General features: G+C 53.0%; 1 protein-coding gene across 1 annotated transcript in view; it reads right to left on the bottom strand.

Moving 5' to 3' along the window:
* The window catches only part of PDE6B (phosphodiesterase 6B), a 46,555-nt gene that overhangs the window by 22,685 nt on the left and 6,303 nt on the right, over positions 1 to 17,567 (bottom strand). Inside the window, exons 2-3 of the mRNA XM_024245981.2 lie at positions 12,815 to 12,967; positions 12,067 to 12,156 (exon numbers count right to left, since the gene is read on the bottom strand). Coding sequence (XP_024101749.1) covers positions 12,067 to 12,156; positions 12,815 to 12,967 — 243 coding nt within the window. The remainder of the gene's footprint in view (positions 1 to 12,066; positions 12,157 to 12,814; positions 12,968 to 17,567) is intronic.

Raw genomic sequence — 17,567 nt, 5'->3', positions numbered from 1 at the left:
AGCTCCCAGCCTTTCAAGAGATGTAGAAACCCCAATTCTTACGTGAATTGTCTCGACTTTAAAATGTTGGGAACTTGTTAAGCCAAACATCCAGTGCTGGGTGGGACCCCCTTTTCAAGGTGTGGCTGGAGGCCTGCCCTGGAGTCTTCTGGACTTGTCCCCTCCTCAGGGAGCGGGGGCCCCTCTTGCCCCGAGCCCGTGCCCAGCGTCCCAGCACCCTGGTACAGGATACACCTGCTGCATCCACAAGGCCCCGGGGATGGTTCGAGCGGCCTGGGCTTCTGGGCTGCATGGAAGCTGAGGTTGTGTCCCTCCTGCATTGACTGGGGTCGGGTTTAATGCTCCAGGGTGAAACCAGGGTGACAGCGGTGGCTGCCCAGTGTACTCAGAAATGAGGGATCCACTGACACGGGGGGCAGAAGGCACAGAGACTCATGTGGCCCTGGAAGGGGAGCTGCTCAGCCTCATGGCCCTCTCATTACTTATGGGAAGGAGGAGTCAGGAGGTCCTGAGGGGCCAGGGCAGATGGGATCCCCACTGGCTGCCCACCCAGCAGAGTAGGGCCTGAGTCTCCCCCCGACCCCTGAGCCCTGGCTGTGGTGGGAGGCAAGCGCTCAGGCCTACGCGGTCCCAAGCCCGGGCCTTTGTGGGTCCACCGGTGAACAGTCTTCCTAGGCTGTGGTCAGCATGACAGACCCCAGCGAGTGCCTGGGGAATCCAAGAATGGCTCTCCTGGACTTTCAAAGCAGCAGCAGGTGGCCCCAGCGTCCCTTGGAGGCCCAGTCGCTAGGACGGGCCTCGTCCCTACTGAAGCCCCAGCCCCAGGAGCCTTGTTTCTGGAGACATGTCCCCCTCCAGACCCAGGGCCTTGACATCCCCAAATCTAGTGTGTGTCCCGGCATCAGGGCCAAGGGCTTCATCGCATGGTGGGCTTCTCAGAGCTGGTTGTTGAATCCTCAGGCATTCTGAGAGCCAGCCGTTAAACATAGCCACTATGAAAATTAAATCATGTAACCTATAAACTAGAATGTTGTATTAAAAGGAAAGGTGACAGACACCCAGGATCACCCGCCCCGCCCCACTGTGGGTCGCTGTTGCCTGTGCTCGGGGCTTCGCTACGGCAGACGGGCTGCTGTGCTAGCGTGGATCTCCCCACAGCTCCATCTGGCTCATCATGGTGGGGCCCTAAGTCACGAAGTTAGCCAGCTCAACAGGCTCCCGCCACTGCCCGGTGTGGACAGACCACGCCCGCCCCTCCTGGCCACCTCTCCATGTGGACAGACCACGCCCGCCCCTCCTGGCCGCCTCTCACTTCTGAATGGCTCTGCTTCCTCACAGGAGGCAAGAGTCAGACCTGCCGAGACGGAAGGCTCCTCTGCTCCTCCCACACCTGACCTGAGTCACAGCACCTCCTCTGCCCTTGCAGCGAGCCATCGGGTCCTGACGCACGGCCGGCCTGGAGGTGGGAGCCGCAGCCCTGCGCCCACAGGCCCTTCACGCAGCCTTGCTGCTGCTCAGACGGCTAGGTGGTGAGAATTCCTCCACTAAGCCGAACAGGCGGCTGCCGTGACAGGTCAGAGAGAAACCTGAGCTCTGTAGGGCCTAACCCATGGCTTCCCTGCAGCCCCTGTTGGCTCTGACGGGAGTGTCCGAGAGGCTTTTCAGAAAGGGAATGGCAGGGGCCTCCAGCCGGAGGGTGCCTGGGACAGAGGGTAGTTCCTGATTGTCCAGGTGAGGGCCTGGACAGAGGGAGGGGTGAGCGCCCAGAGGCTGCTTTAATCCCAGTGACCAGCTTTCCTTCCAGAGCTCAAGGAGGAGGCAGATGAAGTGCAGGCGCTGGGTGGACCGCGAGGGCCAATCTTTGCTCATCACAAAATTTATTTTCAAAAAGAGCCGTGAGGCAGGCCTGTGCCTCCTGCAAGTCAGGATGCCTAAAAATGCCGTTCGGAGGGGAAGACCCAGAAACAGCTTTTCCTAGGATTGGGCAATGTCTGGTGCAAAATCAAAAGTCTCGCATGGAGACACAAGGTCATGTGTTAGAACCTTGAGCTGGTCTTCACACGCCTGCAGGCTGAGAGGCTGGAAACAAGGGGTTTCCTAGGTGTTGGTAATTCACTTATTGCCTGGTTTAGGGCTGGGGTGACCAGACAACAGAATGGGCAAACACGCCTGACTCTTGGCTCTTTCTTTCTTTTTTTTTTTTTTTTGAGATGGAGTTTTGCTCTTGTTGCCCAGGCTAAAGTGCAGTGGCACGATCTTAACTCACTGCTACCTCTGCCTCCTGGGTTCAAGCGATTTTCCTGCCTCAGCCTCCTGAGTAGCTGGGATTACAGGCACACACCACCATGCCCAGCTAATTTTTTGTATTTTTTAGTAGAGATGGGGTTTCACCATTTTGGCCAGGCTGGTTTCGAACTCCTGACCTCAGGTGATCTGCGCGCCTCAGCCTCCCAAAGTGCTGGGATTACAGGCATGAGCCATCACACCTGGCCAGAGCCACACTTTTAAAACTGAGATGTGTTGCTGGGTGGTTCCTGCTGTGTACCAGATTGTGTGCCCCTCCCCCCATGCATCTGTGAAGCCCTCACCCCAGATGCGATGGTGAGTGGAGGTGGGGCCCTGGGGGATGATTAGGGTTAGGTGAGGTCATGAGTGTGGGGCCCCTATGAGACGATTGGTGCCCTTATGGGACGAGGACACAGCAAGCCAGGGAGAGAGCCCTCGCCAGAAACGGAACCTGGTCAGCACCTTCATCTGGAACTTCACAGCCTCCAGAAGTGTCAGAAACGAATGCCCACTGTCTAAGGTGCTCGGTGTGTGGTATTTTGTCATGGCAGCTCAAGTTAATACAGGAGCAGAAACAAACCACAAACAAAGGCGCAGAAGCGAGAACCCTCAGCTGCAGCAAATGTTCAATACAGCCCAGCTCCCGGCCAGATGGACCCCAAATCCCACACTTAAGACTGATTTGCCCCAGTGCCTGCTTTGGCTAAAAATTATAAATCATGCTAAAAGGCAAGAAAAAGCAACAGTCCAAAAAGACAAAGCAAGCCTCAGAACCAGACTCAGATGTGACACGAAGTTGGGAATTATCAGACTGGGAATTTAAAATTACTATGATCAGGCCGGTGGAGGTGGCGCATGCCTGTAATTCTAGCACTTTGGGAGGCTGAGGTGGGCAGTTGAACTGAAGTCAGGAGTTCAAGACCAGCCTGGCCAACATGGTGACACCGTGTCTCTACTAAAAATACAAAAATTAGCCGGGCCGCGGTGGTGGGCACCTGTAATCCCAGCTACTCAGGAGGCTGAGGCAGGAGAATCACTGGAACCCGGGAGGCGGAGGCTGCAGTGAGCCAAGATCCTGCCACTGCACTCCAGTCAGGGCCACTGAGCAAGACAACTCTCAAAAAAAAAAAAAGAAGTAAAATGAAGATGATCAATATGCTAAAGGCGCTACTAGAAAAAGGAGGCAGCGCACCGGAGCAGATGGTAACATAAGCAAAGAGATGGACGCTCTGGGAAGGACAAGGCGTGCTGGAGTACAGGAAATGCCAGGTGGAAATGCAGAGGCTGCGCGTGAATGAGGACGGGGGCCGGGAGCGCGAAGACAGAAACGCAGCAGAAACGCAGAGGGAACCACGAGCGGAGCGAGCGCGGCAGACAGACAATTACAGAAGGTGCGAGGGGGGCGGCGGGTGCCGGAAGGAGCAGAAAGAGCGAAGGAGAAAACATGTTGGAAGTAATAATGGCTGCGATTTTCCAAAAGTATTGACAGACACCAAACCGCACGTCTAGGATGCTCAGTGACTGTCAAAAACGACAAATGCCAAAAAACTGATCCTAAGGCACGTCATATTCAAACTGGAGACAACCGAGCTGAAAACCTCCAGGGAAGCTGGGGGTGGGGGAACATCTGACCAAGAGTGGAACCAGACGTTGGAAGCATCTCATCAGAAACGAGGAGAGTAGAGTGAAGTATTGGAAGTGTTGAGAAAAAAATGTGCTAACTTATAATTCTGTATCCAGTAAAATTATCCTTCAGAAGTGAAGGAGAAATAAAGACTTTCTCAGATAAACAGAAACTGAGGAATGTGTTACCAGTGGACTTGCCCAGCAGAAAATGTTCAAAGAAGTTCCTTGGAAACAGGAAGAATGAGATAGATCAGAAACTTGCATATGCGTGAAAAAAGGAAGAGCAGCAGAAAATAAATAAATGACAGGAAAGTAACATATTTTCTTTTTCTTAATTTCTCTAATAATAACTATTTGTTCAAAGTAATAATAGTAACAGTGTATTACATGATTATAGCACATGGATAAGTAAAATAAATGACAGAAATTTTATAAGGGCAGAAGTGAGAAATTGTAGGTACATTGTTGTAAGATAGCTGCACTCTAAGTGAAGCAGTATAATGCTATTTGGAAGAGGGCTTAGAGTAGTCATAAATGATTATTGCAAATTCTGGGGAAATGCTAAAACTTTTTAGAAAAACAAGTATAACTGATAAGCTAAGAGAGGAGAGAGTGTGGGATAAGATGTTCAATTCAAACCAGAGAAGGCAGAAAAAAGAGGGGATGATAATAATAAAGAGTAAGTGCAACACAGAGAAAATGTCTAAGAATATGCTATATGTATTAATCCAACTATATCAATAATCACTTTAAATGTGAATAGCCTAAATACACCACTTGACAGATTTTCAGAGTGGATAAAAAGAACTAAGACCTGACCATATATATATATGTTGTCTATAAAAAACCCACTTTAAGTATAAAGACACACATAGTTTAAAAGTAAGGAATGAAGAAATATATGCTATGCTAATACTAATCCAAAGACACTGGGGTAGCTATGTTAATTTAGACAAAGAGTACTTTAGAACAAGGAAAATTATTGGTGGAAGGGGCATGACAACATGATAAAGGGGCTGTTTCTCTATGAAGACATAAAAATCATTCATGTTCACACATCTAATAACAAAGCATCGAAACACATGAAACAAAAGCTGATAGAGCTGTAAGGAGAGACGCATCCTCCACTACTGTTGGAGACTTACTACCCTCTATCAGAATGAGCACATCCAGCAGGCAGAGGCTCAGTAAGGACATTGCTGAACTAAACAACACTGTGGGCCGGGCGTGGTGGCTCACGCCTGTCATCCCAGCACTTTGGGAGGCCGAGGCGGGCAGATCACCTGAGGCTGGGAGTTCGAGACCAACCAGGGCAACATGGCAAAACCCCGTCTCTACTAAAAATATAAAAAGTAGGCAGGCGTGGTGGCGTGTGCCTGTAGTCCCAGCTACTCGGGAGGCTGAGGCAGGAGAATCACCTGAATCCACGAGGTGGAGGTTGCAGTGAGCTGAGATCGCACCACTGCACTCCAGTCTGGGCAACAGAGAAAGAATCTGTCTCAAAAAATAAAAAATAAACAAAAATAAACAACACTGTTGTTCGACTGGACATAATTGACATCTGTAAATTACCTCATCCACCAACAGCACAATATACATTCTTCTCAAGGTCACGTGGAGCATAGAGCAAGATAAACCACATTCTGGGCCATAAAACACATCTTAACAAAATTTTGAAAATAAAAATAATGAAAAATATGTTCTTGTACCATAGTGCAATTAAATTAGAAATCAATAACAGAAATATAGCTGAAAAATTTAAAGTGGATTTAACAACACACTTCTAAATAACAGATGGGCCAGAGTCTGAAGAGACCTTTTAAAAGATTTTGAACTAGGGGCGCAGTGACTCATGCCTGTAATCCCAGCACTTTGGGAGGCCGAGGCGGGCAGATCATGAGGTCGAGAGATCAAGACCATCCTGGCCAACATGGTGAAACCCCATCTCTACTAAAAATGCAAAAATTAGTTGGGTGTGGTGGTGTGTGTCTGTAGTTCCAGCTACTCGGGAGGCTGAGGCAGGAGAATGGCGTGAACCCGGGAGGCGGAGGTTGCAGTGAGCCAAGATCCCGCCACTGTACTCCAGCCTGGCTACAGAGCGAGACTCCGTCAAAAAAAAAAAAAAAGATTTTGAACTAAATAAGAATAAAAATACACAACCTGTCAGAATTTGTCAGGTGCAGGGAAAGCAGTGCTTGGAGGGAAATTTATAGTATTGAATGCACATAATAAAAAAGAAGAAAGATCTAAATCAATACTCAAAGCTTAAGAAACTAGAAAAAGAACTTCAAATTAAGCCTAGGGCAAGCAGAAGAAAATAAATAATAAATATTATGACAACTCTAGCCTCAAAATTTTATTTTAACTTAGATGAAATAGACTGATCACTAGAAAGACACAAACTACCAAGACTCACACCAGGAGAATCAGGAGAATCAGAAGAATCTGAAGAGTTCTCTGAGTATTAAAGACATTGAATCAATAATTAATAATCATCCAAAAAGAAAGCACCAGTCCCTAATGGTTTCACTGGTGAATCTGACCAAACATTTAGGAAAGATATTATGTCAATTCACTACAATCTCTTCCAAAAAATAGAAGCAGAGGGAATACTCCTATCTCATTCAATGAGGTCAAAATTATCCTAATAGCAAAACCAGATAAAGACATTATAAGAAAGAAAAACTACAGACCAATGTAGCTCATGAATACAGATGCAAAAATTCTTTTTTTTTTCTTTTTTTGAGATGGAATCTCGCTCTGTCTCCCAGGCTGGAGTGCAGTGGCATGGTCTTGGCTCGCTGCAACCTCCACCTCCCGGGTTCAAGTGATTCTCCTGCCTCAGCCTCCTGAGTAGCTGGGACTACAGACGCCTGCCACCACACCCAGCTAATTTTTGCATTTTTACTAGAGACGGGGTTTCACCATGTTGGCCAGGATGATGTCGATCTCTTGACCTCGTGATCCGCCTGCCTCAACCTCCCAAAGTGCTGGGATTATAGGTGTGAGCCACCACACCCGGCCTATAGATGCCAAAATTCTGAACAAAACATGGCAAGACCGATTTAACAATGTATGAAAATAATTACACTACATGACCAGGTGGCATTTACTCCAGGTATGCAAAGCTCATTCACAATTTGTTCAAAAAATACATGATGTTATCAATCAATGCAGAAAAAAATTAGAAAAATCCAACACTCATTCAGAATAAAAACACTTAGCAAACTAGAAATAGAGAGAACTTCCTCAACTAGATTTTAAAAATTCAACAAAAATCCTAGAGCTAAGGGCATTCTTTTTTTTTTCTCCTTTCTTTCTTTGAGACAGTGTCTGTTGCCCAGGTTGGAGTGCAGTGGTGAGTTGCTGGGACTGCTGGCACACACCACCACACCTGGCTAACTTTTTTGCATTTTTTGTAGAGACGGTGTTTTGCCATGTTGCCCAGGCTGGTCTCAAGCTCCTGGGCTCAAGGTGTCTGCCTGCCTTAGCCTCTGAGAGTGCTGGGATTATACGCATGAGCCACCGTGCTGGGCGATGTCATTCTTTTGTTTTGTTTTGTTTTGTTTTCAGACGGAGTTTCACTCTTGTTGCCCAGGCTGGAGTGCAATGGCATGATCTTGGCTCACCGCAACCTCTGCCTCCCGGGTTCAAGCGATTCTCCTGTCTCAGCCTCCCGAGTCTTTTAATTCGTTTTAATTCACTTAAAAAGATTTAAGTGAATTAAACCTGGGACTACAGGTGCCCACCACCATGCCCAGCTAATTTTCGTATTTTTTTTTTTAGTACAGATGGGGTTTCACCGTCTTGGCCAGGCTGGTCTCAAACTCCTGACCTCAAGTGATTGGCCTGCCTCGGCCTCCAAGGCAGGGATTACATGAGCTGGGATTACATGAGCCACCATGCCTGGCCAATTGGACTTTATTATAATAAAATTTAAAACTATTTTGCAAAATACAGTGGAAAGTGAATTAAAAGACAAGCCACATCTTGGTAGAAAATATTTGCAAATCACTCTTCTTTTTTTGTAGAGATGAGATCTCACTATATTGCCCAGGCTGATCTCAAATTCCTGGCCTCAAGTGATTCTCCCACCTCAGCCTTCCAAAGTGCTGGGCCTGTAGAGGTGAGCCACTGCTCCTGTCTCAGCATCACCTTTTTTATTTTTTTGGAGATGGAGTCTCGCTGTGTCACCTAGGCTGGAGTACAGTGGTGCGATCTCGGCCCACTGCAAGTCCTGGGCAGGAGGACCTGAGGAGGAGAACCCAGCTTCTGGGTTCAAGTGATTCTCCTGCCTCAGCCTCCCGAGTAGCTGCTACCATGTCTGGCTAATTTTTTGTATTTTAGTAGAGATGGGGTTTCACCGTGTTTCCCAGGCTGGTCTCAAACTCTTGACCTCAGGTGATCTGCCCGCCTTGGCCTCCCGAAGTGCTGGGATTACAGACGTGAGCCACCGTGCCCGGCCTCAGCATCACTTTTGAGTACAAGTTTAACTTTCTCATGCCAGAAGCAGGGCTTAGTCACCCTTGACAGTTTCCAGTTCTGCACCTAAATGGCTCAAGCTGATGGCAGCCATAAGAACTTAGAGGCATCTCTCCTGCCCAGAAGCCTGGGCTCCCCACTTCTCCCCCTTTCCTTTAGAAAAGGCTGTTCAGACATTTGCCTATGAACTTAAGGGACCTGCTCTCTATTCCCTCATGTTTGCTGCTAGCAGAGCCCCTGCTCTGCCTGACTTGCCATTTCTGCCTCCTGTGAACTGTGGACCCCAAGAAAAACATCACAGAACTGCCCTCCTGCCATCCTGGGCAACACAGCAAGACTCTGTCTCTAAAAAATAATTACCCAGGTGTGGTGGGGCACACCTGCAGTCCCAGCTGCTTGGGAGGCTAACGCAGGAGGATCTGTTGAGCCCAGGAGTTTGAGGCTGCAGTGAGCTATGATTGCACCACTGCACTCCAGCCTGGGCAGCAGAGTGAGGCCTTATCTCAAGAAAAAAAAAACACCCCCCAAAAAACAAAACTGCCTCCGGAATCACGGTGCCCTTCCTGCCCAGGACCTGTAGTAAAAATCTTTGCACGTGTTTCCTATCACAGTGGTGGACTGAATTTGTGCTTCCATCTGAAGAGCTAGGAGCTACCCCAGGCCAGCTTTTCCCTGGGACGCTGGAGGGAACAGAGGGTTGGGCTCCCTGTGCCAGAGTGATGGCCAGGTAGGCATGACCTGGGCGTGGGTCAGACACAAGCCTCAGGCACCTGCCGATATGAACAAGTTTCCTGTGTGAGGGAGCCCCTGGTTGTGGGCTGGATAATTAGGCACGAGGCTGCCCACCCAGTGAAAGAAGATCCTGTGAAAGGTGCAGGATAAACACCAGGCCCAGCCCCGCTCATTACTTGCTAGGGTAACGAGGACCCCTCATTACTGGGACCCTCATTGGGGCCCTCAATGGGACCCCAATTTAGCAAGAAGCTCTCAAAACAAACATATCTGATAAAGGACTTATGTTGAAAATATATTTAAAAACTCTGGTCAGGTGCAGTGGCTTACACTTGTAATCACAGCACTTTAGGAGGCCGAGGCAGGAGGATCATTTGAGGTCAGGAGTTCGAGACCAGTCTGGCCAACATGGTGAAACCCCGTCTCTACTAAAAATGCAAAAACTAGCTGGGCATGGTGGTTAGCGGCTGTAATCCCAGCTACTCGGGAGGCTGAGGCAGGAGAATTGCTTGAATCTGGGAGGCGGAGGTTGCAGCGAGCCAAGATTTCACCACTGCACTCCACCTGGGTGTCAAGAGTAAGACCCTGTCTCTAATAAATAAATAAATAAATAAGTAAATAAAATAAAAACAAAACTCTTTAAATGCTAAGAAAACAACCCAATCAAACAGGGCAAAAGATCTGAACAGACACCTCATCAAAGATTAAGATGTACAGATGGCAAATATGTAAATGAATAGACATGTGACATCATCTGTCATTAGGGGATTGTAAATTACAACAATAATGAGATGCTACCATACACCCATCAGACTACAGTTCCACCAAACGCTGGTGAGGGTGCAGAGCAGCAGGAACTCTGACTCGTCACTGGTGGGAAGGAACAGAGCAAGCCGCCTTCTGGCCTCAGTAAGACTGAAGGCAAAAGAAACTCTTCATCAACCCCGTATTCTACTCGATAACACTGCTCTCCACAGGATGCGGGTGAACAATCCTGACGCTGCTATACCCCTGCGCTGGCATCAGACAATTAAGTGCCTGGGCGGAGGACAGCTCCCAGGCGTCCCACTGTTGGATGGGAATTCACATAGCAGCAAGAGGAAGAAGCCAGAATGTGCCGCGCTGTCGTGGACCAGGGTTGGAGACGTCAGCTCGAGCGCGATGGTCACATGCAGGAACATTTGCAGCTCTGCGCACACGCAGGGGACGCGCGAGGGCTGGCAGAGCACGGCTGCCTCTCGCTCTGCCGGCCGAGAAGGCCTGGAAGCAGTGACCCCGGCAACCAGCACAGCCGGCCCCCAGGCCGCGGCTCCTGTTACTGCTTTCCAACAGAAGGAACCGGGCTCCCTGGAGAAGTGGCTGATGGCGAGACCAGGGCGGGAAATACACAATGAGCCAGGGGCATCCACTTCAAAACCAAGCCAGGCTGGGCGCGGTGCCTCACACCAGTAATCCCAGCACTTTGGGAGGCTGAGGTGGGCAGATCACTTGAGGTCAGGAGTTGGAGACCAGCCTGGCCAACATGGTGAAACCCCGTCTCTACTGAAAATACAAAAATTAGCTGGGCATGGTGGTGCACGTCTGTGATCCCAGCTACTCGGGAGGCTGAGGCAGGAAATTGTTTGAACCGGGGGAGGCAGAGGTTGTAGTGAGCCCAGATGGACCCTGTCTCAAAAACAAAACAAAACAAAAACAAAAAACACACAAAAAACAAAAAACAAACCAAAGCGAAACCCCACAGTGATGGAGTCATGTAAAAGGGGCCCAGGAGACAAGTGAAAGAGCTCCCAGTGGCCACAGTTGGACTCACGTGAGCAAGAAAATAAATAAAATCATACTGAATTATAACCTAAGCATACCATACTCATAAGTCCACACTGACATAAATAAATGGTTGAATAAATTAGTAAATGAGGAGAAGAGACAAATCACTCATGCAAAAGAATTCCAGATACATTACACAGATGGTCTCCCTGGTCCCTGGTTCCCACGGCCCTGTCCTGTGGGAGGCCTGCTTCGATTGAGGCTGAGACGTCCCTCGGGGGGGTTTTCTCACAGGTGTCCACTGGCTGGATGGCTGGATGCCCCAGGGGCCCTGACCGCCTTTCCAGACTGCCCCTGAGGCAGCCCTGGGGCCAGGAGGAGGCCCCTAAACCCAGCCTTCCTCCAGATGCTGAGATAAAGACCTCAGCCTCTCGCCACGTTCAGCAGGCTCGCAGCAGGTGACCAGGGCCAGGCAGCATCCGCAGGCAGAACAAGACATGGCGAAGGCAGGAGGTGACCTGCCGTCTTCACAGTTCTCCTTTGTGGCTCAGCCCCCAGGCCACTGTGTGGACGGCTTCCCAGCCCCAACATAGAGCCTCCCTCCCCTGGCCACTCACTATCCATCCAGGTCTCCCCTGAGCCAGGGTCTCAGACGGGAGGACCACCTGCCCTGGAGGTCATCCCCCTGCGTTTTCCCACACACCTGGGCACACCTGACTCCATAAGGTCCTCAGGCCTCCCTCCCCAGCATCTCGGCCAGGGCCAGACCTGCCCCCGTACCCTCTCTCAGCCAGGGCCGGACCTGCCCCTGTACCCTCTCTCAGCCAGGACTGGACCTGCCAGGGAGCCCCTCTGCTCCCTGCTCACTCATCACTCATGCTGGCTTCTCCCAAGAAGGTTGGGGGCAGCCTCTAGGAAGGGTGCCCCTTTCCCCCTCTGCAGGTGCCTCACACCCACTCTGGCCAGATCGCAGGCAGGTGGCAGATGGGTCTGGCCATTGCAGCTCAGCACAGCCACAGAAGCCATGGGGCCCTCCTCTCCCCGGAGCAATGCCCACCCCAGGACCTACCCAGGTGAGCACAAGACCACCTGCCACCACCTGCCTCTGTGCAGGCAGCAGGACGGGCGGAGGGACCCTGGCGCACGTGGGCAGGGCTGTGCTCAGCGTGTGGGTACCTGGCCGCGGCGCGTCTCGCAGTTGTGGAGGTAGCTCAGGTGATAGATCTTCAGGTACAATGTGGCAAAATTCAGGTACTTCAAGAACACCTGAAACAGGAATTGCAACAAGAGGAGTTAAAATTCCAGTTTTCAGACACGTGCCCCCGTGAGTATTTTGCAGGAGAAACATGCTCGCCTGAGGGTGCCCAGACACGCCAGGAAGCTGTGCCCCGCAGACAGACATGGACTGGCACACGCAAGCTCAGGTGCATAGGGTGGGCACGCAAGCTCTCTCTCTCTCACACACACACAGGTGTGCACAGACACACAGGAGCACAGCGATGTGCAGATGAGCATGTGGAGCCCAGCAGCCCAGCAGATGCACAGCACAGAACACACAGGCAGGCAGGCAGGGAGGCAGGCAGGGAGGCAGACGTGCAGCACAGAACACGCGGGCAGGTGGGCAGGCAAGTAAGGAGGTGGACGCGCAGCACAGAACAGGCCGGCGGGCAGGCAGGCAGGTAAGGAGGTGGACGCGCAGCACAGAACAGGCCGGCGGGCAGGTAGGCAGGTAAGGAGGTGGACGCGCAGCACAGAACAGGCCGGCGGGCAGGTAGGCAGGTAAGGAGGTGGACGCGCAGCACAGAACAGGCCGGCGGGCAGGTAGGCAGGTAAGGAGGTGGACGCCCAGCACAGAACACGTGGGCGGGCAGGCAGGCAGGCAGGGAGGCAGACGCAAGGCTGCCCAGGTGCCCCCCACACTCACATCTTCGTCTTCGCTGGTGAAGAATGGGCCGTTGAGCTTGTTCACCGCCATGATCACCGCCACGACGTCTTTGCCATTCATGATGGGTGTGGCCAGCATATTCTTTGTCTTGTAGTCAGTGAGCTCGTCAGCAAATGAGCTGAAGTGAGGGCACTGCCGCAAGAGAGGAAAGAGGCTAAAGAGGCTGTCGCTCTGTAGGCCTGGAGCCGGCACCACTGGGGTTGTCGTCAAGCTTTGTGGAGGCTGCTGCCCTCCAGGTGTGAGGTGCCCGGGGGCCCCGCTGGGCACTGGGACGTGGCCACTGGGGGGTGAAAGCTGGGCCTGTCCCTGTGACTCCAGCCTGGCTCCATACACCTCTGTGCAGAGGACGCTGGTGCCCCCCAAGTGCTCAGTCCAGCAGACTTGGACAGGCCTCATGGGTGGCCCCGCCCTGCCTGGCACCTCCCGCACCTGCCACCCTCCGGCCACGTTGGGCCTCCTGGATGCCTGTTGAGCCTGCCTGCTCGCCTTGTCCCTGAAGCCTCCTGGTGCCGGCCACCCTCTCCTGCCTTCAGCCCCCTGCAGGACACTCCTACACTCTTCCCTGAGAGACAGCCATTGGTTCAGGATGCGAGATGGGCCCATTCTGATTGGGGGCTTGTTCGTCGGACAGTTTAGCCAGGGCGGGTGCAGCTGGCAGGCCGGGGTGGGAGTCCTTGCACTCCTCGGGTCTGTCCTCCACCCCTCTGGCCTCCCAGGCGCACACTCCCAGGGGTCTGCTCCCTGGGGTCTGGGGCCCACCGTGATGAGAACTTTGCCTGCCTCTGGCTCCCGGGGGGTACCCACCCACCCTCACTCCTACCCTCACTCCCACCAGATTTAGAGCAACCCCTCCTCTCTTGGGTCTTAGGTTCCGGCCCCTCAAGGAACAGGTCAGCTGAGCTCTGCCTCAGCCCAGACACAGTGAGGGTTACTGAGACCAGGCACCCCCCGGCGACCGGGATTCTGTCCTTCAGAGGGTTGGATGTGACCCCAGACCCTCCTCTTACTTCCTGGTTCTGACGTTTGTTTACATGAGGCCGGGGTGCCCTGGGGCAGTGACCCAGATGGACGGCTCCGGGGTCAGCCCTGCTGGGGTCAGGACTTCCCACCTGTGCGACCTGCAGCAGGCACAGGGCGGTTCTGTGGCCTGCTCCTCACCAGTCAATGGGGCAAAAATAACAGGCTCTGCCCTCAGCCACTGCGCCAGCTGAACGGGAGCTCCTGGGATGTGCCTCACATCTGCTGTTTCTAGGGATGGTGGCCCTGCAGCGGCAGAGGGCAGACTCCTCGCAACTCCCCTCCACCCCCTTCCCCTGCAGCAAGGATGAGAGGTCAGAGGAAGCCTGCTGGGGGCTGGCCGAGGTCCAGCGTGCTCCTAAATGGCACCCACCCTTCCTGCTCCTCCTTTCCTGATTCTCGGAGATACAGCTGCTGCCCATAGCCACGTGGGCTGGCACTGAAGGAAAACCAGCATTTAAAAGATGGTGGAGCAGGAAGATGGGTGAGTGAGCCCTGGCAGGGGTGGCAGCGTGGGCAGTGGGGCCAGCATCCCTTTATTGGATCTGAAATAGGGACGGTCCCTGAGGGAGGGCTCATCTCACCACCTGCATCCCCTGAGGGCTCATCTCTGCACCTGCGTCCCCTGAGGGCTCATCTCTGCACGTGCGTCCCCTGAGGGCTCATCTCTGCACCTGCGTCCCCTGAGGGCTCATCTCTGCACCTGCGTCCCCTGAGGGCTCATCTCTGCACCTGCGTCCCCTGAGGGCTCATCTCTGCACCTGCGTCCCCTGAGGGCTCATCTCTGCACCTGCGTCCCCTGAGGGCTCATCTCTGCACCTGCGTCCCCTGAGGGCTCATCTCTGCACCTGTGTCCCCTGAGGGCTCATCTCTGCACCTGCGTCCCCTGAGGGCTCATCTCTGCACCTGTGTCCCCTGAGCCAAGCACAGCACACTCCTGCCTGCTTGTCGTGGTGCCTGTTATGCCTGTGGCGGTTTGGACAGTGTCTCCCCCACCAGCCGTCAGTGCTACAGTGGCCACCATGTGTGCTCCCTGCTGAATTCAGAGTCTCTGTTACTGTTTCCCTCCCTTTCTACCTGGAGCCCATCCTTTTACCCATCCCTTGCCAACTTCACTGACACCCTCACCTGGGGTCCTTCCCTGGTTGCTGATCTTCACCGCATGACACCTGGACATAAACCAGTGATTATGGAAAGAGCACAACGTGACCCTCAGACGGCACCACACAGATCCACACAATGTGACCCTCAGACGGCACCATGCAGATCCACACAACGTGATCCAGAGATGGTGCCACACGGATCCAAAAAATGTGATCCAGAGATGCTGCCACACAGATCCACACAACGTGACCCTGAGACAGCACCACACAGATCCCCACAATGTGACCCCCAGACAGCACCACGCAGATCCACATGTGATCCAGAGATGGTGCCACACGGATCTACACAACGTGACCCTGAGACAGCACCACACAGATCCCCACAATGTGACCCTGAGATAGCAGATGGCACCACACAGATCCACACAACATGACCCTCAGACGGTGCCTCATGGATCCACATGTGATCCTCAGATGGCATCACACAAGATGACCCTTAGATGGTGCCACACACAAATCCATACAATGCGACCCCCAGACAGTGCCACACAGATCCACACAGCATGACTCTCAGCTGATACCACATGGATTCACACAACGTGACACTCAGATGGTGCCACACAGATTACAGCATGACACCTGGACATATACCAGTGATTCTGGAAAAAGCACAACTTGACCCTCAGATGGTGCCACATGAATCCACACAATATGACCCTGAGATAGCAGATGGTGCCACACAGATCCACACAACATGACCCTCAGATGGTGCCACGTGAATCCATGCAATGTGACCCTGAGATAGCAGATGGTGCCACACAGATCCACACAACATGACCCTCAGATGGTGCCACGTGAATCCACGCAATGTGACCCTGAGATAGCAGACGGTGCCACACAGATCCACATAACATGACCCTCAGATGGTGCCCCATAGTCACACAGGCTATGGTTGATGAATGTTCAGCCTCACTTCTCTTGCCAGCTTTGTCTCTACCAGTTTCTTCCTGGATCTCAGACCTGACTCTGTCACTTCTCTCTGCCCCACACGTTTTCACAGCTCTTGCTTCACAAAGAAAGTATGGGAACAGCCACAGAGCCTTCCCACCTCCCTCGTGGCCTACGTTCCACCCAAGAACCTCACACTATTTGTCACCTTCTCTTCTTCATAGTCTCTCCCCATCCTGGGATTTAAGTGCACTCAGGACTCTGTGAAATGCTCTCTCAGCCCATTCGTCTTTTCTCTTTCACAGCTGCTCCTGGGTCCTCTGTCTTCCTGGCTGCGTCACTGGTCTCAGCAGGTACCTGGCTCCATTTCAGCTCTTCCAGCTGAGGTGGGCTGCCGTTACCATCCTTATGCCGACAGCCTCTCTCCTTCACCACTGGCCCCATTCACTCCCTGGTCCTTCCAGGCCTGTGCCAGATACACCCTTGGTCCCAGCACAGAGACCTTCACCCTGAGGCTTTGTGACTGCAGCCTCTTTGTGTCTCACCAGCCCCCACACCCTCAGGAGCGAGGGGAACAGCTCCTTAGAGGTCCAGAGCAGGCAGCCAGAATTGGGGCTTGGCCACCGCGGAGTTTCTGCCAGAAGCTATGCTCCTCTGAGCAGCTTGTTTTGAGTGAGGTTGCCCCTCGTTCCTCCTTCCCTGTACCTTGTCAGGCCTCTGTGAGCAGCTGGCCCAGCCCAGGGACTTCCCAGGAACATCTGCTCCAAACCCTGGCTTGCACTCTGCCCTCTGCCCTCCTCAGCTTCCCTGACACCACAGGGAATGTTTACTTTTTTGTAAATCTGCCATCAAGACTGCGAAGAGTCCCACATGGAAACATCCAGCCACTCTCCCACTGACACCTGCTCTCCTTTCCCCAGCATCTGGTCACTCTGCTGCCCAGGCATGGATGGGCACTTGGTACCAGCCGGGCCACAACCACCTTGGTCCCAGCTTGGCTGGTGCAGCTTCCAGCCTCAGCAGCTCCCACCCTCTGCCCTTGGTGGCCCAACAGCCCGACCCCAGCTCAGCCTTCACTTCCTGAGATGACAGCCCTGCAAACTCCCCTCGGCCACAGGGATGGGCCCCTCGGCCTCCCCGTCTGACTGCCAGCTGCCCCACCCATTGTGAAATGCAGCCACACCATGGTGCGTCTATCGGTGAAGATTAACACGTGGCGCCCGCCAGCCCCCCGTCTCTCGTCTCTGGTGCCCTCTGGGCTCTGTGTCCCCTGTAGTGATGCTTGGCCGGGGGGTCCTTGCCTGTCTCTTCCTCTCCACTGTCCAGTCCCGGCTTCCCTGCTTCCCCAGAGCCTCCTGGTCAGACGTGCCAGGAGCCTTGCCTGGGAGCAGGAGGCAGCTGTGGACTCTCAGGCTCCTGGGAACCCCCTGCATTTGCTCTGCCTCTAGCAGGCCAGGGGCCTGTGTGTGCTCACATAGCCGAGCAGCTGGGCCTCACTCTGGGGACTTCACACCCACTGTGGCTTCTCCAAAGCACCCCCAACTGCCCGAGCCCCACGCCTCCTCTGCCGTCTGTGCTCAGCGTGGCTGACAGCTGGTCCTGCTGCCCTCCTCCCTCTGTCTCTGGGTTCCCACCCGGCCCGTGTTCTCAACACCCCTGCTCTG

Source organism: Pongo abelii, chromosome 3 (genome assembly GCF_028885655.2).
Source record: "Pongo abelii isolate AG06213 chromosome 3, NHGRI_mPonAbe1-v2.0_pri, whole genome shotgun sequence".
Classification (NCBI taxonomy): domain Eukaryota; kingdom Metazoa; phylum Chordata; class Mammalia; order Primates; family Hominidae; genus Pongo; species Pongo abelii.
The sequence above is the reverse complement of the archived record's forward strand: the minus strand, read 5'-3'. Positions and strand labels throughout refer to the sequence as shown.